Source organism: Triturus cristatus, chromosome 1_2 (genome assembly GCF_964204655.1).
Source record: "Triturus cristatus chromosome 1_2, aTriCri1.1, whole genome shotgun sequence".
Lineage (NCBI taxonomy): Eukaryota > Metazoa > Chordata > Amphibia > Caudata > Salamandridae > Triturus > Triturus cristatus.
In genome coordinates, this window is record NC_140580.1 from 718,439,515 (window position 1) to 718,463,637 (window position 24,123).

The 24,123-nt window shown below is 44.9% G+C and overlaps 1 protein-coding gene across 2 annotated transcripts in view; it reads left to right on the plus strand.

Moving 5' to 3' along the window:
- ARHGEF19 (Rho guanine nucleotide exchange factor 19) overlaps positions 1-24,123 on the plus strand; it is a 305,405-nt gene that overhangs the window by 261,583 nt on the left and 19,699 nt on the right. For both annotated transcript variants that reach the window (XM_085608601.1, XM_085608602.1), the window contains 5 exons: positions 1,873-1,962; positions 2,486-2,649; positions 14,547-14,705; positions 15,258-15,337; positions 18,588-18,692. In XM_085608601.1, coding sequence (XP_085464727.1) covers positions 1,873-1,962; positions 2,486-2,649; positions 14,547-14,705; positions 15,258-15,337; positions 18,588-18,692 — 598 coding nt within the window. The remainder of the gene's footprint in view (positions 1-1,872; positions 1,963-2,485; positions 2,650-14,546; positions 14,706-15,257; positions 15,338-18,587; positions 18,693-24,123) is intronic.

Genomic DNA, 24,123 nt, shown 5'->3' on the forward strand with positions numbered 1-24,123 from the left:
CAGGGCTACTTGTAGTGCGTCCTTTGGAAATATAGAAAATAAGTTACCATCCAACTTTCCATTGCAGACCTTGGATTGGGTCAGTACAGAATGGAAACGGGAAACAAGTCTGAGAATCTTCTAAGTAAAAATTTGCATACAAACTAAAAGATATCCATTGAATATAAAGCAGATAGAATAAAAGAATGATCCATATTTTGAAAAGCAACTGAAAGATCTAAAGGTATCAGTATGGAGCATAGTTTCTGGTCACACGACTTAAGAAAGAATTTACATTCAGTGAATAGGACCATTTCCATGGTGTGACTTGAGCAGGAATCAAACTGAAGTGGAGAAAGAAAAGCAAGCTCAGAAAGGTAACAAGATATTTTATTATGGACAATGCATTTCAAGATTTTGAGCAAAAATTCAACAGCGATATAATTCAATGGTTGAAAGTGATCAATCCAAAGATGTTTTTTAAAAACAAAGGAATAATGGTTGCAGATTTAAATAAGACTGGAAAAACACACTAGAAGAAAGAGAGACAATTAAGAATGTAGCAAGATAAGGTAAGAGTTGAGGATATACAGAATTAACAAGAGAAGTAAAAAGTGGGTAACTGGGGAAAGGAGCATAGTTTGCTCTGGAATCACACGTAATTACTTCGATAAGAAAGTTCTTTTGAGATTTTATATTTTATACTGAGTGTGGTTCAAGCAAGATGGTGAGCTTGATTTAGTGTTTAGAGAGTCAGTGCCCAAAACCTAGTAGCCTACCTCCCAAACCTCTGAAATAGGCAAATGGAAATAATTGCCAGAGTCTGTTGTTCTGGGTGTATACTGAGACTCGTAGCTCTGTTGCTGGTAATTGGAGATACTGTTCACAGTTAAGAGATACGCATGAAGTCTCAAATTATACAGCCTAATTTCAGAGATCTAATTCACACAGGAAATGTAAAAGGCACCTCAAAATTTGCATTAAATGGAGACACAAATATCAGGTGCCATTAAGTTGCTAACTGTGTTTTGCTTTGAAAACCATCTATTAGGGGAGTAAGAAGTAGGGTGGCACCCACAGGTTGCAGGATCCCTCTGCAAAGTTTGGGATAACTGAACACCGTGAGGGTGCCACGGAATCCTCTGACTGCAAGATCTCAGACAGGAACCATGAGTCAGAGAATAGTGGTTTAATGGTACTGACATCAGGGCAACCAGCCACAACCAACAAAATACCAAAGGGTTATAGGTTGGATAGGGGACCCTAACATTCCCTATGTTGCTATGTGTGTGCCTTGAGTGGCCAGGGCTATGCCCAGACTTGAGTCTCTTGCTCGCTGCACCACTGGATTCAAGCTAGCCTGGCTGATGAGGGGGGCGATACCCTGAAACCAGTCCCAGGATGCTTGTTTCTAGTCCAGGGAGAACCTGGCCTGGCAGTTTGGGCTGGACTGTTCCCATGGGTAGCAGCGTCAAGACTGATTTACCTATGGCTGGGTCTAAACTGGAAAGGCATGGTCGGCAGAAAAACAATGGATTTAGACCTAGATCCTTGTACTGGGGTGAATTTATGACATTGTTTCAGCATTCCGTCCATCAATTGTTCTTTTCGCTCTTAAACAAACTGCCTGTGGCAGGGCTGAATGGAAGATCTCTTCTTTATTCCCACAGATCTTGCTTCCCTTCCCATCACTCTGCAGCGTGGTAACAGGTGCTTCTTTTCCCTCCCTGGTTTTAAAATGAGTTGTCACTGCCCGAGTGTGCTTGGCTTCTATACACCAGCATGTTTATTGTGTGTTATTAATGCTGCCTTCTTGGGTGCCTTCGATGTTTCACACATTTCTGTGTTTTTTTGAGGTGAGACATTTGCTGATATGTTTCTCATTTGCCATAGCTTGTAAAGGAGTGCAACGCCAGCGTTCAGTCAATGAAGAGGACTGAGGAGCTCATCCACCTCAACAAGAAGATTCACTTTGAAAGTAAGGTGAGTCCTTAGTAGTCCAGGTTTCTGATGCCGACTGGAAAAGATAACTGTGGAATAATAAGAAAAGGTTTTAGTGTCAGAGAGGGCATAACATTTGAGGCGAAAGCATGGAGGTCTTCTGAGGGAAGAGAGATGATAAGAAGCATGGAGACCATGGAGACAGGGCAGGCATTGAAGCTGTGGGATGTGAGAAGAGGCCTCAATGCCTTGAAAGGAAAATAAAGGCATTGAGGCCTTTGGAAGAATGGGCAGGTACTGAGGTTTCTGGAAGCGAGTAAAGACATTAACACCTTGGGAGCAGAGGACAGGTATGAAGGTATATCATTTCACAGTCTACACCTATAAACATGGGCAGAATCGTGGCTGTTCATTCTTCTTTATTCTTGCATCAGTTCTCTCATCCATTCATCATTAACGAATATGCATTCCTCCACACACCCAGGTTCAGTTCCACTTGCCCACAGCCATCCTGTGGATCTTTGTAGTGTTGCCTTGACATCCCCTTATTCTTTTCCTGCTTTAGATCTTCCCACTCATCTCTCAGTCACGCTGGCTCGTGAAGCACGGAGAACTGGTGGAAGTGGATACGCAGATGCCAACAATTTCTGGGTCAAAGCTGAAGCTCTGTAGCAAGCCGGTGTACCTGCACCTTTTCAATGACTGCCTTCTGCTCTCTAGGAAAAAGGAGTAAGTATGAGCAAAAGAGGGATTCTACCTGTTTCTAGGGACACAATAGACATTGAAAATGGTTTTTGTCCCTCATCACCAATGCTACATATGCCTCCAGTTTCTCCAACCAGTCTTTTGATCCCCTGAATGCTAATTGTTTCCTCTGTGCTTTGATTATACTCACCCCACTGTCCCAAATTTCCCTCTGCCTGTACTACAAGTAGATCACAGAGAATATAGGACCAAAGCCCTTCCTAACCTACTCCTCTCAGACTCAGAACCAAACAACCTCTCCCTACCTTAGGTGCTACCACAAGTACTGGAGGAGTCGAGCACCTTATCCAACCTCCTTCCCTCAGATGACAACCTCAGATGACAACCAGTCAGTTTTCTTCTTTTCCGCGTTCGAACACAGATCCTGGGAAACCAGCATATCCTTGCCCTGGTTTTTGGGCCCTCTCAACACCGTGTGTGTCGGGAGGGTGGAACAGTGTGTAATGCCTTTCGGCTTCAAGGCTTTTGAGGCCTGTGCACGTCAGATGTCTGGCACTGACCCGCACCTCATATGTATGTGGTGCCTCGGCGTGCACCACGACTCCAAGGACTGTGACGCATGCCAACGTATGAAGCCAAAGTCCTTGAGGGAGTGGCGCATGAAATTGCTGGCCGCACGGCTGTCCGGTCCAGCTCCCTCCCATCACCGCTCTTCTTCTTGGTATTGGGCTCGGTCCCGAGGTCCCTCCCGCGACCGCTGTGTGACACCAGGTAAGCGTAAGCACAGGCATCACTTACGGAGCTCTTCTACCCGTGCTGCTACCTGCCATTCCTCTCGCAGTGAACCGGTTAAAGACGTACGGCATCCTCTGTATCCACCCTTTCCGGGTGTTGGGGCAACACGTGCCCAAATGGAGGCCTATTCTAAGGCACTCCAGGCTAGTTTTCAGTCGCCCCCTCTCCCTGGTGCGTCTTCGGGCCCCACAGAGGCCCGAAGACGCACAGCAGGCACTGTGGCCGGGTCATCGTCTGCGGATGTTTCCCCGGCACCGGCTGTGTGCGTTGACTCCGATTCCGGAGCCGATGCGACGTCAACAAGCCAGGGCCCAGAGCACGGCCCTCATCGTCGTTCAGTGCATAGCCCTGTACGGCTCCCTGCGCCGGCGTCAAAGGCCGCGCCGGCGATGCCAGCCTCGGCGCCAGCAGCGCGGGCCTCGGCGACGCCGACCTCGGCACCTTGTACTCTCTCCCTTGGTGGATGATCCCCCCGACTCCTCAGGCGGCTGTACGTCTCCCCCACGGCATCCGTTAACGCCAGTGCACCCATCTATGCCTCCTCCTCTGGATCCTAGGGCTTCCCTGGACTCCCCTGATCAAGGGGCCAGGTTGCAAGTTACATCTGTAGCCTGGCCTTCCGGTCAGTCTCCGCCTTCGCCACTCCTCATGTCCAGTGGTAGACTTAGCCTTCAACCGTCTCCTACTGACCATTTGTTATCTCCTACTCGGATGGCGACTGAGTCTAGTGATGCCTTCGCGTGCGCTATTCAGGGGGCGGCTGCTGTGCTTGGCCTACAACCTGCTATGGTGCCTATACTTTCTGATCCTTTATTGGATCTGCTCCATTTGGAGCCTGTTGAGGTAGAACCTTTGCTGCCCTTCGGGGACTCGCTATTTGACACCCTGCATGGCACTTGGTCCAAACTCTCTTCGGGCAATCCGGTTGATCGGGCTATTGCCCCTAGGCACCGCCTGGCACCAGGGGACCCTCTTTATCTGTCTCTTCACCCGCAGGCCTAGTTGTTTAGGCAGCTTTTGATTTGCACTCTTCACACTCTTTACCATTGTTACCTCCCATGAGAGAGTCTCGGTGGCTGGATGACTGTGGCCGCAGGCTTTTCGCGTCCGCTAGCGCAGGCCTCTGGGCTTTAAATACAGCCTGTGTGTTTGCACGCGCATCTGCCGCTCTTTGGGACTCAGTTGCTCTCCTTCTCCCCTCTATTCCAGAAGGGTCACGTACGGAATTGCTCCACATTCTTCTGCATGGAAGATGCATGGCACAATTTTCCCTTCGGTCGTCCCTGGACGCAACTGACTCTATGGGACAGGTCCTGGCTCATGCTGTGGCTTTACGTCACCATGCTTGGCTGCACGACAGTCGCTTCCCTGATCATATTCGGGATGCCCTCAGGGATCTTCCGTTCAATGGAGTGGATCTTTTTGACCGCCATACAGATTTGGTGGTCCCCCGTATTTTGTCTGGCCTGCGGTAACCCTGGTGGCCGTGTTCTCGGCGTTATTTTCCCAACCCGCTCTGATGCTCAGGTTGTGTTTCAGGGCTGGTTACTGTTCACGGCTGGTTAGCCATTTCTCAGTTTGTTCGGCGCAGCCGGCTGGCTGCTTCCTTTCTTTTCAGTCCTCTGACTGTGTGCTTACCCAAGAGGACACCCATACTGGTTTGCCTTACCCTATGTGGGGTATTTGATGACATTCGGTTCAACCGTTGTCCTGGTACGCTCCTATGGAGTCCCTGAGCAGAAGTCCTGCTCGAAGTCACTTGCCTCTTCCTACAGGATTCTTCGTATGACTTGCCTTCTTGCAAGTTGGGTTGGTCTGTCTGTATGCGCCGCCTGGTTGTGGCGGTTCTTCTGCTAACGGCACCCTGTTTGCCGCTATGCAGCCTGTTTCTTATTGCCGCTATGCGGCCTGCTTCTTTTGTTCCTTTTTGGTGCACCTGCACCTTCTGGTCCTCCAAGCTACTGGGTTAGCAAAGGTTGCCTTTCTTTCGTACCTTAATCCCTGCTTTTGGTGGCCGCTTAACCTACAGCAGTGTCCTTAATTCCTGCTTTTTCCTTATGGGGATTTACCAGCTTTGCTTGGGGTTCATGCTGTACCCTCTCCGAGGGGTGTCTTTTCCTCCTTCGATTCAGGGACCTTTACCTCTGGCCTGACTTTTGCCAAGGTTGTGCCTCGTTTTTCTCCGACTCTGTTTTGCGGGGGACTCTTGTTGGGTCACGTTTTCATTGTTTCAACATTTACCCGACTGTTTCGTGCAGGCTCTCTCCTTCATACAGTGTCCGTGGGTCCTGCCCCGGTCTACTTCTTCTGCCATTCCTAAAGCATCCAGGCTCCCTGGTGCCCTTTTTCGGCTGCAGCCCTCTTGCAGTTTGGTGTCTCTGGGTTGCTCTGCTACCCTACACGAAGTCCTTGTGTCCTTCGTATGGCTCCAGAGTCCACACAGCCTGCTTCAGTTCCTTCCTGTCTTCACTCTGGTTGGTAAAGCCCCACTGCTTGTACTCTGCCTTCACATACTATGGCACTATCGTCTGGTCATGGTGTGTCGTCTACCCTCCGTGCTACCAGCATCTTGCGCCATAATTGGCATTTTGTCGCTTCGGTCTTACTGGTGCCGGTTTCCGCGGAGCTACTTCTCGCAGTTGTACTCTTTAGGCTGGTATGCGAGGTCTCTTTCTTACCGACTGTCGTCTCTCACGGCTTGGCCGCCATCTGCATCTACAAAACTCGCCATATCTAGGATATGGTTTCTTCTCCATGATGGCGCTTTCTGGGTGAGGGACAACCTATTGCTACTGCTGTCCCACGTGAAGCAGCTCAGTCTGCTGTGCAACATGTAAAAAAATTAAGCAAGTACAAATTCATGCATACCTTGCAAAAAACCTGTATAACGTGGCTTTACAAGTTAAAAACTGCCCTATTTGCAAATGTGGGCCACTTTTTTATCTATTGGATTCACTAATGGATGGCACTTTTATTTTGGTGCCCTGGCCTTTTTTCTGTCCCAGTCCGACCCTGTAGATACCCATTTACTGCCTGATTACTTCAAGGTGAAACCAGAAAACATTTCTTAATCACAGCTTCCCCACTTAAATTGAGTGATCTTAGGCAAATATTTTATTTCACTAAAGCTCTTTTTAATTCATTATTGCGTATGAAAGCACTTTCAAATATGTGAGTTCAGAACACCAGTTGTACAAAAACCTATTCTGTTTGATTTATTAGATTATAATGTTGCTCTATAATAATCTGGGCCAAATAGAGGGTTTAACACGACAACTGTTTTTGCCTCTTAGTTCACTAGTGGTTCATGTTTAAAAACCTTCCATAAAGCACCTCTCTGTGTAGTGCTATTATGTGATGTATTATTGGCAAAGCTTTTAAACCAAACAAGAGGACAGTGTTCCTGAGGCAGGGTGTAACATATCACCCAAAGCCCATAGAAAGAAAAAGAAAGAGGGAAAAGAAAGAAAAGAAACCTAGGTGTAATGGAGACCCACTAGTTGGGGGGAAAGAACAGGTCTTGCCTCCTGTTGACCTCACACATCCAGAAAGGTGTCATGCTTCATCATCGGGCAATTGCTCCTCGTCGGGCCGGCGCTGCAATGCCCAATGGGTCCCCCAAAGGGTCACTTTATCGGAGATCTTTTAGGAGGAATGCTGGATGGTGCCTGCGAGTGTGTGAGGTGTGGGTCCTAAGAAGAGGGGGAAAGGTGCGTGCTACGTGAATTAAAAACTGTCCAGGGGATTAAAAAGGGGGTAATACCCATAGTAAAATAAAACCCCGTGGGCAGAGTGTGTTACCCCAACAGGCTTGATGTGCCTGGGTGTAATAAGTTGGTCAACATGTTTCATGCCCTTGTTGCCACAGGGGTCATTGGCACTTCTTCTGGACCAGAAACAACAAAATGTGGTCAAGTGCACGTGAGTTGAGAATAAAAACAAATACCCTCAGAATAAATCAGATTGGGTCATCAAACTGTCTGAACCTACAGTGTGGCAAATAGTTAAAACCGCTCCAGATCAGAACCTAGGAGAAAAAGACAAGATAGAATACAAAGAATGTGCATCAGTCCAACTTGATGCAACACAGTGTGCCACAATGTTGTGCACATCATACCACAATCAAAAGACACCAGAGATAAGGCGACCCGTAGTGGACGGCACAACCCTCTATGTGGCATCCCAAATCTGTCCACCGGTAAAGCCGGACATGAAGAATGCTAGGAGATTGCTAATCACTTGGACGGCACCGCCGGCGATCGCCAAAGGTCACGTGCACTTCACCACATTTAGTTGTTTCTGGTCCTGAAGAAGCACCAATGACCCCTGGCTACCACATGTTAAAGAAATACAAAAAATGTTTAGTTTTGAAGAGACTATATCATATTTTACATGATGTTTGTTCTATGATTTAGGCAGCAAGCGTATTCAGGGTTCAACTCGTGCACGGGTTCTAATATCCGAGACAGACCCTTGGTTTGGCTCTGACTCGCCGTCTCCCTGTTAATTTGTTGGTTCGACCACCTCTAGTATTGAGAGAGTCAAGCAAGGCGAGCCCATGAAAGAAGATCTGTTTGGTGATCCAGAAAGGATTCAATAATAAATGCTGGACAGATGGCTATATACAGTTCCAGTAAAGTGGCTTTTGGCCCTCAATCTACTGTCCATAATGTTCTGTGCACAGGGCAGTGTGAATACTTGGAGAGAAAAATGTTGATAAGCCGCTCACATAAGAAGTGGGAGTTGCCTGCATTACCTTTATCTAATATCCCAGTGCTTTTCTACCTTGGGAGCTGTAGCCTGCTCAGTGCTATGCTGTCACATCCAGCAGGTGGTGTGTGGCAAGAGTGAAGCACAATATTCTCATAAAGAATCTTTATGAGAGGTACCAGACAGTCAAGTGTGCAAACAGGAATGCAGAAGCGTGGCGCATGCCAAGTCCAGCAACAAATGGTTGGTGTGAACAAAGCATGGGCTGCAACCCACAAGTATGTATCCGGAAGTGTTTGATTTTCTTAAAAAGTTTTACATTTTTTCATAAAATAAATATGTAAACTACTTGCACCTTCCAAATACCTACAACTCGATTACAACACCAATTAAAGCCAAAAACAATTTGCTTTGACACCAAGCAATCCAGTGCGACTCATGTCCAACCCAAATCGTCACATTGTATGTCCTCATTCTGCACCAGTTTATAGCAAATGGTGTTCTATGGTGTTCTAAACTCACAAATGCACACCTAGGAATGGACGGAGTAATAAACACGCTACATCTGAAAGGCAGGTGGGAACCACAATGAAGAAGTATAAAGTGGTGATGGGTGAAACAGGGGGTTGGTTAGTAACAAGGGAAAGTGGTAGAAGGTTGGGGGTTTTAAAAACAACGGAGAGTGGGTTGAAAACAACGGAGGGTGGGTTAAAAAGAAGAACGGTGTGCAGGGTGAGGGAAAGGGACTACAGGCACATGCACGCTCTAAAACTGCTCATGGAAAATTAAAAAAGAGTACCTGTGGCCAGTGAATGGACACTGGCTACAGGAAGCAGCACTTGGTCCATACTTCATGGCATGGATGACGACTCCAAAGCCCACGAGTGAGCCAGAGGCCGGGAGGAGCTGCTGACCAATAGGAATCAAGGAAACAAGAGTGACGTGGGAGCCAAGGTAAAGGTAAGTAGTGGGTGGGCTCGATGCACCTTTTAAGATTTTTCTTTTCATTGCAAGAGATTTTGCAAGCACTGTGCAGGCGAAACCTAAAAAGGTCAATAACAGACAGGCACCGACAACACACACTTCATTGTGTTCATGTGGGTGTTTCTGCTTGGAGAGAGCCCCATTGGTTTGTCTGGAGAGCAGCTTGGGAAAGACACTTGAAAAGAGAGCCAACCCAAACCGGTTCTGAGGTTTGTGATAGTGAACCCATATCCCCTGTCTGGAAAATTGTATAAAAGTGGGATCAAAACCACCCCCACTTTATTCACACCTCACATTCCACTTGACCAAGAAAGGCAGTGCTCCACAGTTTTGCTGTGTAACTAGGGGTTGTGTCTTCCTAACAGCCAGTCCCCCTGAGGTGAGGGGACATCTGCAAAGTCTGCATTTTCTGCTGGAGGACCTGAGGGTTTTATGGTGCCTAGTGTCATGCCTGTCTGCTTAACGAGGGAAGGGGTCTGCCTGGCTCTGCCAAAGGAGAGACTGTCAATTAGTGACAATAAACCTTCTCCACTGTAGTTTGACTCTGAATAATAAATCTGCAACCCAACCCAGAGTCCAGTGCTTTTCCAAATGTTACCAAATTTAAGAGTGGCAATAGCAAATGTGCCTCCTCATTCCAAAGTTTACCACTTTCCCCAGTGTTGCTTAGTTTGGAGTAAGAGAGTAAATCTGACCCTACTCGCCCAAGAGTGCAGCACTTTCCCCGTTGTTGCTTAGTGTGAAGGGTGAATATTAAATTTGACCCTTTGAGCCCCTCTCCAGTCCCACAGAGTCCAACACTTCCCCTACGGTTGCTTTGTTTGGAGTGGGAATAGTAAATCTGCCACCAGTCCAAACTTTACCCAATGTTGCTTAGTTTGGAGTGGGTATGATAAATTTTAAGATTCAGACATTTTCCCGTTTTGCTTAGTTTGGAGTATGAATAGTAAATCAGATCCCATCCCCATGAGTCCACTGCTTTCTCTAATATTGCTTAGAATGAAGTGGGAATAATGAGTCGAGCCTCCTCCACTGAGTCCAACACTTTTCCCAGTGTTGCTTAATTTGCAGTGAGAATAGTACATTTGCCCCACTCCCCTCGATTGCTACACTTTCCCCAATGTTGCTTAGTTTGGAGTGGCAATAGTAAATCAGACCCCCAAATGTAAGCATTTAGCCCAGTGTTAGTTGTATTGGAGTTACCCCCGCCCCCCAGTATATGTTAATTTATAAAAAAAATTAATATTATTGGTTTTTTTCATCAATTTAGAGGAAATTATTTTATATTTTTTAAATATGAAAAATAAATGCATTCGTAAAGATATATTTTTTACTTTTAGATATTTGCACTTTTTTATTGATTTATGTTACATACATAAAATATTTTTCATGTAAATAAACTAGATGATTTTTGGGTGATTTTATAATTTAAAATGCATGTTCTTAAAGATTGCATTCAAAATAAATATATTTAAGAATGTATTTTTTAAACCTTTATTGACAGTTTTACATAGCTTACAATAAGTGTTAATTCACGTGAGAGGAATCATTAAACCTTGACAGGTTTTACCCATCGTAAATGTGAGTCTCTCATCACCGGTAACCTATTTATACAATACATATTTAGTTTATCTCTTCCCATTCATTACCATACAAATCCCCTAGCAGCTGTTTAATATTATTTACCTTTGTTTCTCCATTCATGTCCTCAGAGTCCATTTCCTTCAGCCTCTATACAGCTCCCAAAAGTCTCTCAGTTGTGCCGTAGGGGTATAAGACCACAATATTTGTCTGTTGTTGTACTACAGTTTGCCATGTCTATGTGCCATACTTCCATTGTAGGGTCTTTAGGATTCATCCAGTGTATCGCTACTTGCTCTTTGCGAGCAATAGGGCCATAGATACAGATTTTCTCACTTTGCCAGGTACTTCAGCTGTAAACCCCAGAGCGCCATTTCAGATGTGGGGGGTAACAGTCATATCTATCATCTAATTAATCAATTTAAATATCTTCTCCCAGAACTTGAAACACCCGGGGCAGAACCATGCTATGTGCATAAAAGCTGCATTGATTTCTTCACATTTCCTACTCCTCACTATATTCCCTGGTGTTAATCAAGCTATGCTCACTGGTGTGTGTGTATAACGATGTAGGAATTTAAAATGTAACAGTTAATGATTAAAGGACATATCCTTAACCTGGGTGCAACAAGACCTCCAATATTTATCTGTAATTTATCTCCCTCCCCAATTCTCCCTCCCATTCTCTCTTCTGGTCATATTCTGGCATTACCTTGGCATTTAGTATTTCCCTATGCATATAGTATACTGTCCTGTCCATATCATCCCTTTGGATCATCTTGTACACAATTTCCAGCTCCCTCATAGGGCTCAAAAAATCTGTAAGCACTGATCTAGCTTTGTGTTACAGTCTGTGATATAGCAATATTGCCAAATCCGTAGTCCCATCCCTGTCTTTAAATGCCTCCAGGCTTATGAATGATCACCAAAAATGTTGATGTCCAGAGTCCTCAACATTTTTACTGAGGATCGTTCATATAGTAATGAATTATGCTCAATCAACAAGAGGAGGGAATACGGCCTATCCAGCCCCAGCCAGCCTTCAATCTTCCACTATGCCCAACTCTTTGTCTCTATCACATCTACCATGTCTTACTGCCAGGACATGCCTTCACAATCGTTGGTAATGATACTGGTCATGCAAGAGTCTTGACATGTGCCAGTGCTTTGGCTTCAGTGCTTAGCGTGGTGGGCTTGAGCAATGAGGTCATAAAGGTATGGGTTCGGTACCGCCAAGTCTCCTCTATTCATTGGCTGAGTGAGAGCATATTTTATGTGGGGGTGCTGCCCACCCTATATACATTTGGAACTTTCGGATAATAGCCATTTTGATCTATGAGACCCTCCTAAGCACTGAGATGGGTAGCTTCAACCATCTATACCAGTGTTTTAAACTGATGTATTTGAATTGATCGAAAAACGAAAACAGCAGAATCACAGTGGAGGAAACCAAATCATGGAAAACCAATTCTAAGGAAAGACAATTTTAAGGAAATACAAATAAATCGAAAATTAAAGGAAACATTTTAAAGGAAAGATAATTTTAAGGAAACTTCCAAAGTCACACACCTGTGTGGAGATTAGGGGTAGTGAGAGCTTTTTGGGTTCAGGAATGGGTGCTGTTTACAGGCGATGAAGGGTTTTTAGGGTCAAGGATGGGTTGAGTTTTAGGGATGGTGTGGGTTTCTTAGGGATCAGGCATGGGTGGAGTTTAGGGGGGGTTTGCATTTTTTAGGGTTCTAGGATGGGTGGTGTGTAGGAATGTTGAGGTTTCTTAGGTTTTACGGAGGGGTGGAATTTAGAGCTGGTGAGTGTTTTTAAGGTTGTGATGGGTTGACATTTGGGGTGTTGAAGGGCTTTTAATGTTTGGATGGAGTTTAGGGTTGTGTGGGGTTTTAAGGGTTTAGGGATAGGTGGAGTCTATATGTAAAAATGTTTTTTTTCGGGTTCAGGGATGAGTTGTTTAGAGGTGATGAGGGCTTAAGGGTTATGAATGGGCGTTTTTTAGGTGTAGTGACGGTTTCTTTTAGGGTTCAGGGATGAATGCAGTTTAGGAGTGATGCGGAATTGTAAGAGATCAGGGATAGGTGGGGTTTAGATGTAAACATGGGATTGCAGGGTTAAGGAATAGGTGATGTTTAGGGATAGTGAAGGGGCTTAGGTTGAGGGATGGGTTGAGTTTAGAGGTAGAAAGGGTTCAGGGATGGGTGGAGATTAGGGGTCAGAGATGGGTAGAGTTTAGGTGCTGTAATGGGTTTTTAGGGTTCAGGTATGAGTGGCGTTTACGTTAGGAAGGAGCATTTAGGGTTCGGGAAGTGGTGGAGTTTAGGGTTTAGGAAGGGGTGAAGTTTATGCATAAGGCTTCATTTTTAGGTTGCAGAGATGGATGCTGTTTCGGGGTGGTGAAGGTTCAGCAAATTAAGAGCATACTAAGTAATTGTTTGACAATGTAAAAGTATAATATTCCCTGACTTAAAGGATTGAAATAAATAACTTGGACAAAAATGTTTCTGAAAAAAAGATCTGCAACAATTTCATTGACACCTTAAAAAATAAGTATGCAGAAGCCAGTTTCGAAAACATTCTAGGAATGAATTGGATTCAATTAAATGGCAAATGGCATTCATCCTGACAATTTTCATTAAACCGTTTAGATGTAATGGTTTCTCAGTAACGGTATTCCATTAAATAGTTTTTTCAATGAAATCACATACAACAGTTTTAAACAATTGTATAGTTGCTGCAAAGTTGTCTTTTACCATCTTCCCATATTTCTAGTTACATGTACTCCTAAATATTTAACTTCCTTTGCTTTCCCCGCATAATGGGTATTTATTAGGCCATGAAGTTGCGCTTTCAGCCAAAAGGAAGATTTCTGATTTATCCCAGTTTATTTGTGGGCCGAAAAATCCACAAACTCTGATAATGTCTCTAATAATAGACACTGAGTTTGCCTTTGGTTTTTGGACAAATAGAATAATATAATTGGCATACAATTATATTAGTAGTGATCTACCCCTCACATGTATTTCCTTATTCAAATGAAACTCGTGTACCCAGCACGCTGGCTGTTCAGTAGATAGGGCGAAGACTAAAGGGGACATGGCCAACTGTGTTGTGTGCCTCTATTAGTTATGAAGCTATTTGATTGCACCACATTCCTTTTACTCATGCAGAAGGGTATTTTAAAATGTGCTGGTAAAGAATATTGCACCTTTTTAAAATATAAAATTCATTTTTATTAATTACTTTATATTAACAGTATTTATTTACATTGTATTTTCATTTATGATATTTGTTTATTCATTCTCAAACTCAATAATACTGTAATCCATATTTTTGTATTAGTTTTACCTTTAGGTATTTTGTAGGACGATATTTTTCAATCTGTTTTTTTGTTCTTTTAATTATAAGTAGGGAGTTCACAGTATTGTTGCTCATATTCAGGGCTGCAATTAATCACATACTACTGCGTAATTATGTTTGAAGATCAGATCAATATACTTTATTCGACTCAAAACGAGCTCTATAAGATTGCATACATACATTTTCATAAAAAAACAGATGAGCATAAGCAATAAAGTAAGGATTAATAAAAATGGCTAGTATTTACTACGGATCTTAAAAACACTAAAAATATATTTTAAAATACCAAATATGATCTCTGTAGTTCCTAAGGAGAGTAAATAATCTATTGCCAATTCATCCCTGCTGCTAGCAGTAATGTACGAATTAACTGCCCATCCTATTCTCTACATTTTTATGTTCTCACTCTCCCTTCTCCAGTCTCTTTTGACCCTCATCCTCGTCTTTCTGCCTCAATTCCTCATGTTACTTCTTGTCCCTCCCAGGATTGGGAAGTTTGCTGTCTTTGTTCATGCCAAGATGCCAGAGCTAAAGGTGAACGACCTGAGCAAGAAGCTGCAGGGAGTCCCCGGGCACATCTTCCACCTACAGCTTTATGAGAACCGGCAGATGAAGCACCAAATCCTCCTGCGGGCACAGACAGAGTGAGTGACAGAATTAAGGGGTCTTTGAGTGAGAGAAAGAAGGGAAGGCACACTATGTGAGTGAGTGTGAGGGTGTAGAAGACCGATAAACTACTGGATTGGAAAGGCAGAGAGTGTTAATGTGTCATCCATGATGTCACCAAAGATGTCATTTCAGATGCCTTCAGTGATGTCATAAATTATGTGATGTGATTTATTATGTACATACTGGTGTATTATGGGAAGTCATAAGCAGTGCATGAGAAGGTGGCAAGTTTTGGTTAGTTCAAATATTTATGGCTACCGTTAAAAACAATTATCTGCTATTCCATGTTGTCTTCTTATGCATATGATATGTCTTTTACTCCTTGAATTAATCCCATGATTTCTTCAATTCAATTGTATTCACTGTTTGAATCGATCTTTTCAGTTCACCTTGTGAGTATTTTTTAAATTCACACTGTTTGAGATTTGTATTTATCCACCGTCCTCCTTCACCAGCTGCATCTTTCATATCTAATCTCTTATCAGCCATCAACTCTGTATAATCTATGTCTTTCTCTGCTTTTCCAGAAGTGAGAAGCAGCGATGGATCTCCGCAATGTCCCCTCCCAATCCTCAGGCAGATGGCGATATGCTGATGGAAAATGAAGGTAGGTGACGCTCACTAAGCACACTATATAGGGATCCTATACCTTCATATCACCGGACACCACTGTTATGTCCCTGGTCATAGGATACATAAAGTAATCCAATAGATCCAATTCATTGGATCCACTTCACTAGAAATGATATTTCAAGACTCCATTGTTTTGGGTCTTGATGTCCAGTTGTTTCATTTAATTTGAACCAGACTTATACCTCACAGAGGCATTGCTTTTTAAAGCAATGTGTTCAGGTGATACCTTGACCATGTGGTCACCTTTCCTTTGACATCCATTGTGTGGGTGTTCAAGGGAAGTCCTCCACTTCCTGAACTGTCTTTGATACCTATGATTACTCATCTCTGCACAAATGAATTGGTCTTCTGGTGGTAGAGGTTACAGACACATTATCTCATGCTAAACTGTTGTGTTCTGGTCAGCTTGACTCTAGAACACTGTGCCAGCTTATCGAGTTCTTTGTTTGGGTTCTTAATGTGCTGACATTCTATAGAATGCTGGTGGATTTTGAATGTTAAGGGAAGTTGAGACAGTTTCAGGCAAGGTGCCTGCGAGCAGCCTGCGGTGGCTCAGCTTCATGTATTACTCACCTAATCAACCTTGCTCTCACTTCATGTTGCCTCCGCTCCATCAACATAAAAATCCTTGGTTCTGTGTTTGACGTAGTTCTCCTGCACTGAGCTATCTATAATGGGTAGCATAGCATCAGTTCTACCTTGGCTACTATGCACTGAAAAAGAAACCTGGCTGCGGATATCTGCGAGCACTTCTAGCTTAAGGAGCTTATTTCGAGTTTGGCTGAGAGGTGACTATATTGGAGCGGCACCTGAATACTCTATTTGCCAAACTCAGTTTGCCTTTCTAATTTAGAGGCAAGCGGACCGAAAGTATGCCGATGATGGAGCCTGCTGCAGCTCTGTCAGAGACATATTCCTCCGGTGGAGTACGGGCTGTCAGAGGTTAGCCATCTGACTACCCACTCAACTTAGAGTGGGCAATATATAGCTTTTGTTGATGTCTATCACTGCTAGGTAAAACCTGACGGTGAGAGTCAGTAAAAAGAAAGACCATGATCCCCCACACCAGGCCACAGTTTGACTCATATCAAACCCATCACACACAGAAGGCAGTGGTATAATGCAAACAATCTGGTACCTGTTATTAATCTGTCACTTTGTATGCCTATCATGGAAGGGTGCGCCTGAGATACTTCCATCACTGTCTATGTCCTTCCCAACAGGGTCGACCTTTTTACAGACACCTCACAGTGCATTTTTAGTCTTCCTGTGCACACCAAGACCTTTTAATAATTTTGAATCCATTCTGATTAAAAGTATGTTCTGGATATACGAGATTTGTAGTACATTTCACTTCACTTCACCAAACACAATCACTTATCTCTAGATCACTACTGAAATAACCAGTGGGTCAACCTCCGGGTGGAGGAAGCACATAACTAACCCTATGATGATGCTGTCACGTTGTTAACAACAGAGCGGAGAATCAAGATATACCGCTTTTTCCAACCTGTTAACGTGAATGAGGGTTTTTTATTGGTACATTGTACGAATATTGCAAACCCTGGTTTTTCAGGTCAAGCGATCCACTCCCCACTTGATTTTTTGATATCCGGGAAAAGAAGCTGAGTGGATCACAAGCTCTTCTTTCTCCCTCCAATTTGATTATAGTCGTTTGAGGGGTGGCAGACTTTTTTTACCCATTAACTGAACTGGGATGTATGTCGTTACAACGCACACTTTTACAACGCATGCACTTACAACGCATTTTTTACAACGCAACATCCACTACAACGCATTCCAATACATAGCATGACACTACAACGCATGTTTAAAAACTACCTTTACAACGCATTCCATTACATCGCATACTACCTTTACAACGCATACCATTACAACGCATAGTATAGGGGTAAAAATTACTATTCTAACTCCAGGGGGTGCAACAGTAGGGTAAGTGTTAGATTGCGTTGTAATGGTATGCGTTGTAAAGGTAGTATGCGATGTAATGGAATGCGTTGTAAAGGTAGTTTTTAAACATGAGTTGTAGTGTCATGCTATGTAATGGAATGCGTGGTAGTGGATGTTGCGTTGTAAAAATTTCGTTGTAAGTGTAGTGCGTTGTAACAGTTGCGTTGTAAAGGTTGTTCACCACTGAACTGTATTGATATTGATATTATGAGATTTATTTTAAACAATGTGCTTTTATGGTAATATCTCTGACTGAATAAAGATTTTAATTGAGTGATAGTTGATGACAGAGTGAAAGTGTGCCCATCAAAAACTCGAGTATGCCGTCCCCCTTTACATCCTAAATCACCTCTCCTATCTCATTCCCCTTCTGGCACCAACACTCACATTTGAATACCCCTTCCACCACAGTAGCCTGTCATTGCCTCTTCAGCCTTGCAAGAATATCTCTCACTTCTTCACATGCCCAAGAAAGCCATTAAAAGACTTCTGCTCAGCAAATGATACAACTGTAATGGCTTCTTCCAGGCATGCAAATCTACATCCTGCCTCAAGCAAAACCACTGAACTTGGCCTCCTATCCCATTTCATCCTTTCAAAGATCCATACCCACATCTTTGAGCACTAAGTAGGCTGGTTAGCCCTACGTGCACAGCTGATCACAGTTCAGTTTCTTTACCACGAAATGCAAATACATCCATAGCGTAACCTCCTCCTGCCTCTCACAATCTATCTAGCCTATGTCCCAGACACCTTCTATTCTCCTTTATTTGATGCCACCTCTAATTTAGAGTTTATATTGGCTTTAATTCTTGCACTCTTCCTTAGAAACACCCCCCATTTGACTTTCAGTAAAGCCATCCCTTTGAAAGTCTTCGGCGGTAGCTCTAAGGAGCCCCTCCTCCAGACTGAACACTAGTATTGTCATTATCTCCTGTAACCCTGTAGATATTTAACTTGCTTTCCGTAACTTGTGCCTTGTCTGGGGTACAAAACCTTTTGTGGAAGCCCACTTTACAAAGCAATAAATATACATATTCACAAGTCCCACAATCCAGGCCTATAACAGCAGAGTGTATTCAAGTTGTTTTTTCAGTTATGCTGCTTAAAATCCCATCCTCCAGCTCAGAAAGACAGCATATGAAGCGGCCATTTTATTGTGTCTGTGGTGCAGCGAGATAATACGTCAGAGAAGAGTCCAGTGTCCATGCGAATGTCAAGTTCTGTTTGCCAATGGTTCTTTTTCTTCTCAGACATCCTGCAGGTGCAGTGCATCAAAGCCTACAAGGCCCAGGAACACGATGAACTGTCCTTGGAGAAAGCTGACATTCTGGCCTTGAAAACTAGGACCAGTGATGGTGAGTTGAGAAGGTCCACTCCTGTGCCTGCCAGATACTGTTTCACCTCCCCAGCCAACACTAGACCTTATTTAGGAACGTGATCCCTTCCTGGAACCTCCTATTGCTTCCAAAGCATGACCAAGAATTAGTGGCCGTTTGGCCAGTCCCTTGCTTATGAGTGGAAGGCTTTATTGTCTATCTCACGTTTCAGCTCCTGATTTAAAGACTTTACGCCCTGTTCTTTTTTTTTGTCCCACCCATGATCCTTTCTGTGTTTTGAGTGGATGATGAATGCTTCAATTGCTGATATCAGACTTTGCATAGCGGGGAATATAATATTTTATTGCCCCTTTCTCTCCCCTCGGTCCTCCAACTACCTCCCTTTGCCACTTTTCTTTATTAATCCCCTCCAAAGCTACCCACCCACCCCCAGTACCTGTTAGGCATCAGGTCAGAGGCGTACTGCAAGCGGTGCGCCGCATGGTTGGCAGTTGGTCATCTTTTAAAAAAAATGAATCATTTCATAATGGCCATAGATGAGTGTGCATAAGTACTAATGCACAGTAGGTATATTTGAATGTATTTTGTTAATACTTTACCAAAATGCATTCAAAATGAATTTAAAGATGTCTGCTGCAGATATATATGCATCTGTGGTGACCATCTTTCAATGCATTTTGATAAAGCATTAACAAAATATTCAGTGACTGTCTTTGCCTCACTTAATTCGAACAAGGGTCTTGACCCTAAAAGCAAACATGCATTGGCAAAGCCAATGGGCTTAACTGCTGAAAACCATTGGCTTTGCCGTACTTGTTAGAAATCTGTTCTGAATTTTTACACCCCCCAGAGTTCATTCCTAAAATATCCTCAGTGGTGGACTGGACATCATGAAATGAACAGAGCTCCTGAAAAATATGCCTGGGACCCAGAAAGGCAGTAGGGTTGTGTCAGAGACCGCCATGTGTCTTGCTTGTTGCCTTTCTGCTCTTAATACTTAGCCAAACTCGACATTTCTCCTTTCCTTCTTCCTTACTTTATTAATTTATCTCTCTTGCTTTCTCTCTTGTTTTTTTCTCTTTCTTTGATTTTGCCTTTTCCCCTCCCCTTCCCTATCCTCTCTTTCCCTTCTATCCCCTTCCCTTCTCTTACCACCTTTTACTACCCTTCTATTCTCTTCCCTACCTTACACTGCCATCCACCCGAGGAAAGGTGGTTTAGTCTGAGTTTCTTTTTCAGTGTGCAGTAAAGGATAGCTATTTTAGATGATCCTTACTGTCTTCTACAAAATGTCTTTGCATATCTTCCATACCTGCTGGACAGGGAATATCCACAGTTCATTTGACTCGAGTTGAAATGTGGCACCTCCTAAATAGTGGGCACTGGGGGCAACACACATTATATTATCCCAAGCTGCACAGTTTTACCAAGCCATACAAAGGACCTTTGGCTTTGACATGATGCTCTGCATACTGACATGATGCTCTGCATACTGGGGTAATACTGGCATGGCTATAGAGCTTTACATCCTGGTGCAGTGTGCAAACTAGCCCTCTTTGAAACTTTACTTGGTGCAGCGATGTGGTCCTGTCTGACTAGGGTTCTTTGCATGCTGGCATATTGATATATAGCATTAGTTTTTCTCCATAACGTCCTGCAAAATATATTGCTTAATAGGTAATATATTTGATAAACTGTGGAGCGGAATGCTGTGTTTGACCAATTGGTTTCCATATTTGTCCTGGGGGAAGGCCACCCCATGCCTGAATAGAAAGGGTTAGACTTGATGCTATGTTCCTTCTTGCAATGCTATTTGAAGCTGGGGTAAAAATATGTTCGAGGCATATGAGCTGCAGATTATACACTGTGCATAGATCGCCATCTGGTGTTGGGCCCGGATGTTTGCAGTTTGTTTTTCCTCTTGGAAAGTCTTTCGAAGTCACGAGTTCGGTGACTCCTCCTTTGGTTCGTATTGTGCATGGGCTTCGGCTCCATCCTCAGATTGTTTTTTTCCGCCATCGGGCTCGGATGTAATACTTCGCGCTCCGGTTCCGAACTTTCCAGTTCAACGATCGATGCAAAAATCCTCGCTCATCGAGCTTCTTCAAATAATAAATCATCTTAATCACCTTCTCTTCGGCACTTCTTCGATTCCGGTCGTCGACGGTGGCCTTCGGGCCTATTCCGGCTCCGGTCTCGGCTGATGGAAAGAACTCCCTTCAAGAAGTGCCCTCGATGTGGGTCCAAGTTTCCCCACACCGATCTTCATGAGGTGTGCAACCTCTGCCTCTCCCCTGAACACGAGGCCTGAGACTGTCCCGCCTGCAAGTCTTTTCGCTCTAAAAAGACTATTCGAGATCAACGGGCTAGACGCAACATGGCGCACTCCTCGACCTCCGCTCCAGTCGACATCTTCGGGGACGACGTCGAAGCTCCGGGACAGCAGAACATCGAACAGGAGGACGACGACCTCGTCAGCGCTTCCGAGGCCGATGACTCAGATGTGGAGGACATCACCCCGGCGCAGCGGGTCGTGAGTACAATACCCCCTCCCACGCCCACGCCGATACCCAAAAAGGCTTCGGTCACACCTTCGCCTCCGGGCCTAGGCAAGACCAAGGATACTGCTTCTCACACCCCACCTTCGGGCCCGGTAAAGAAGCCTATTAAGCCTTCCGGCAGCTCGGACTCGAGCCAGCCGACCAGCGGTACCGAAAAACACCCTTCGGCACCAAAGAAAAAATCGTCCCTCACCTCCACACCGAACCCGGCACCAAAGCCTTCGGTGTCGAAACCTGCCCTTCTGGAGGCGACCAAACATCACAAGGCCCTCGGCACCAACACTTCCGTGCCGAAGCCTTCTTCGGCACCGGCCAAAAAATCGGAGGTCCCAAAGAAGCACAGCTTAGACAAGCCTAAAAAGCCGTCGGCCCCGAAAACTTTGGCGCCGACCGAACAACCAGTGTCGCAGGAACTTTTCACACCGGATCCTCTGCAAAAGACACTCACCAAGGATCCAAAAACTGGACACTTGACATTGTCTTCAAAAAAGAGACACTTGGACAAACCAGCTCCACCTCCAAAGAGGGAAGACATTGCTACCTCTCCTTTCAGAGTGCCTTCCCCACCTCCTCCACCTCCTCCACCCTCCCCACCTCCACCCCCTCCACCTCATCGTTCCCCAACCTTGTCCCCTGTCCCAGACGATTTAGGAGACCCCTATTATGATCCAGCAGATGTGCCACAAGACCCCACCCCTACTGGATCTCCAGACCCATGGGACGACTATAACAATCCGGACATCCCAGATGTCCCACAGGATGACCTTTACCCATCTAGGCCATCCCCACCTGAAGATTCCTTAGGCTTTCACCACTTGTTACAAAGGGCGGCACACTACCACGGGGTGGAGTTACATACTGACCCAGTGGAGGAAGATTTTCTCCTAGACACCTTCGACGATGCACATAGGTCTACTGCCATTCTACCTATGTTAAAGGGAGTAATTAAACATGCACCTGAGGTTTTTAAAGACCCAGTCAGGGCCAGGGTCCTAAACCCCCGTATAGAGAAAAAATACAAAGCCGCCCCCACAGACCCTTCATACATCAAAGGCCCTGCACCATTGGATTCCCTAGTGGTATCTACAGCTAGGAAGCGCTCAAATTCTCAGGCGTCAGGCGAAGCACCACCACCTGACAAAGAGTCCAAGCTCCTAGACGTGTCAGGGAAGCGCACTGCGTCACAAGCCGCCAATATATGGCGTATCGCCAATACGCAAGCGCTGTTGGCCAGATACGACAGGGCGCATTATGATGAGTTAGAGACCATCATGCACCATCTCCCTGAAAAGTACAAGAATAGGGCTAATGAATTGATCCAAGAGGGAAAAACAATAACTAATACTCCATACGCTGAGCCCTAGATGCAGCAGATACAGCCTCCAGGGCCATAAACACCAGTGTCCTTCTCCGTCGCCATGCCTGGCTCATAGTTTCAGGCTTTAAACCTGAGGTACAAGCCTCTATATTAAACCACCCATTCGACCAAGATCATCTATTTGGCCCCAAAGTTGATGAAGCCCTCGAAAAGATGAAAAAAGATACTGACACGGCGAAATCCATGGGAGCCCTGCAGTCACACACTCCCAGGCGCTCTTTTCGCCGCTCTTCCTTTCGGGGCACGGGCAGAGGCTACTCCTCGGAAAGTGCATCCACGTCCTACAAATCCCCTCCTCAATCTACCTTCACAAAGGGTTATCAAAGAGGCGGATACAGAGGCAATAATAATAAGGGCAGAGGCAGGACAAATATCGACCGCTCTGCACACCTCCTGCCCAATGACTTTCCCCCGCTCCCTCCAGACCATTCCACTCCGGTCGGGGGCAGAATACAACATTTCCTTCACGTCTGGGAGACAATCACCTCAGACAGATGGGTGACCCAAATTATTCGTTCAGGGTATTGCCTAGAATTACCATCTACCCCCCCAAACATTCCACCCAGGCAACGCCCTATGTCTCAAGAACATGCTACGTTACTAAAACAGGAGGTGATCTCCCTCCTGCAAAAAGAAGCCGTAGAGCAGGTCCCCATAAATCAACAAAATTTAGGGGTCTACTCCCTGTACTTTCTGATTCCAAAGAGAGACGAGACTCTACGACCTATCCTAGATCTCAGACCTCTAAACACTTACATACATTCAGACCATTGTCACATGGTAACCCTTCAACAGGTTCTTCCACTCCTCTCCCAGAATGATTTTCTCACCACTCTGGACCTGAAAGACGCATACTTTCACATCCCAGTACACCAGTCTCACTGAAAGTACCTCAGATTTGTGGTGGACGGGTAACACTACCAGTTCAAGGTGCTCCCGTTCGGGGTAACAACAGCACCAAAGGTATTCACCAAGTGCCTAGCGGTAGTGGCTGCACACCTCAGAAGACAGCACATTCACGTCTTCCCGTATCTGGACGACTGGCTAATAAAAGCCACGTCCTACGAACAATGTGTGCAACATACCGCCGCAACAATCCAACTACTTCACCAGCTAGGTTTCACGGTGAACCACCAAAAGTCCCACCTGGTACCATCACACACAAAATAATACCTCGGTGCCACCATAGACACCTCAAAAGCCATAGCCTATCCCAATCCTGCCAGGATTGCAAATATACAGGCTCTGCGTCAAAAATTCATATGTCAACACTCTCTTCCAGCGAGAGTGTTTATGCAACTGATAGGGATGATGGCCTCTTGCATCTTCATAGTGCCCCATGCAAGACTCCAGATGCGTCCACTCCAAGAGTGTTTAGCGCGCCAGTGGAACCAGGCCCAGGGTCAACTGACAGATCTGGTGTTGGTAGACGGTCGCACCCATCGCTCTCTGCAGTGGTGGAACACCACAAACCTTTCCAGAGGTCGACCGTTCCTGGACCCGGTCCCAA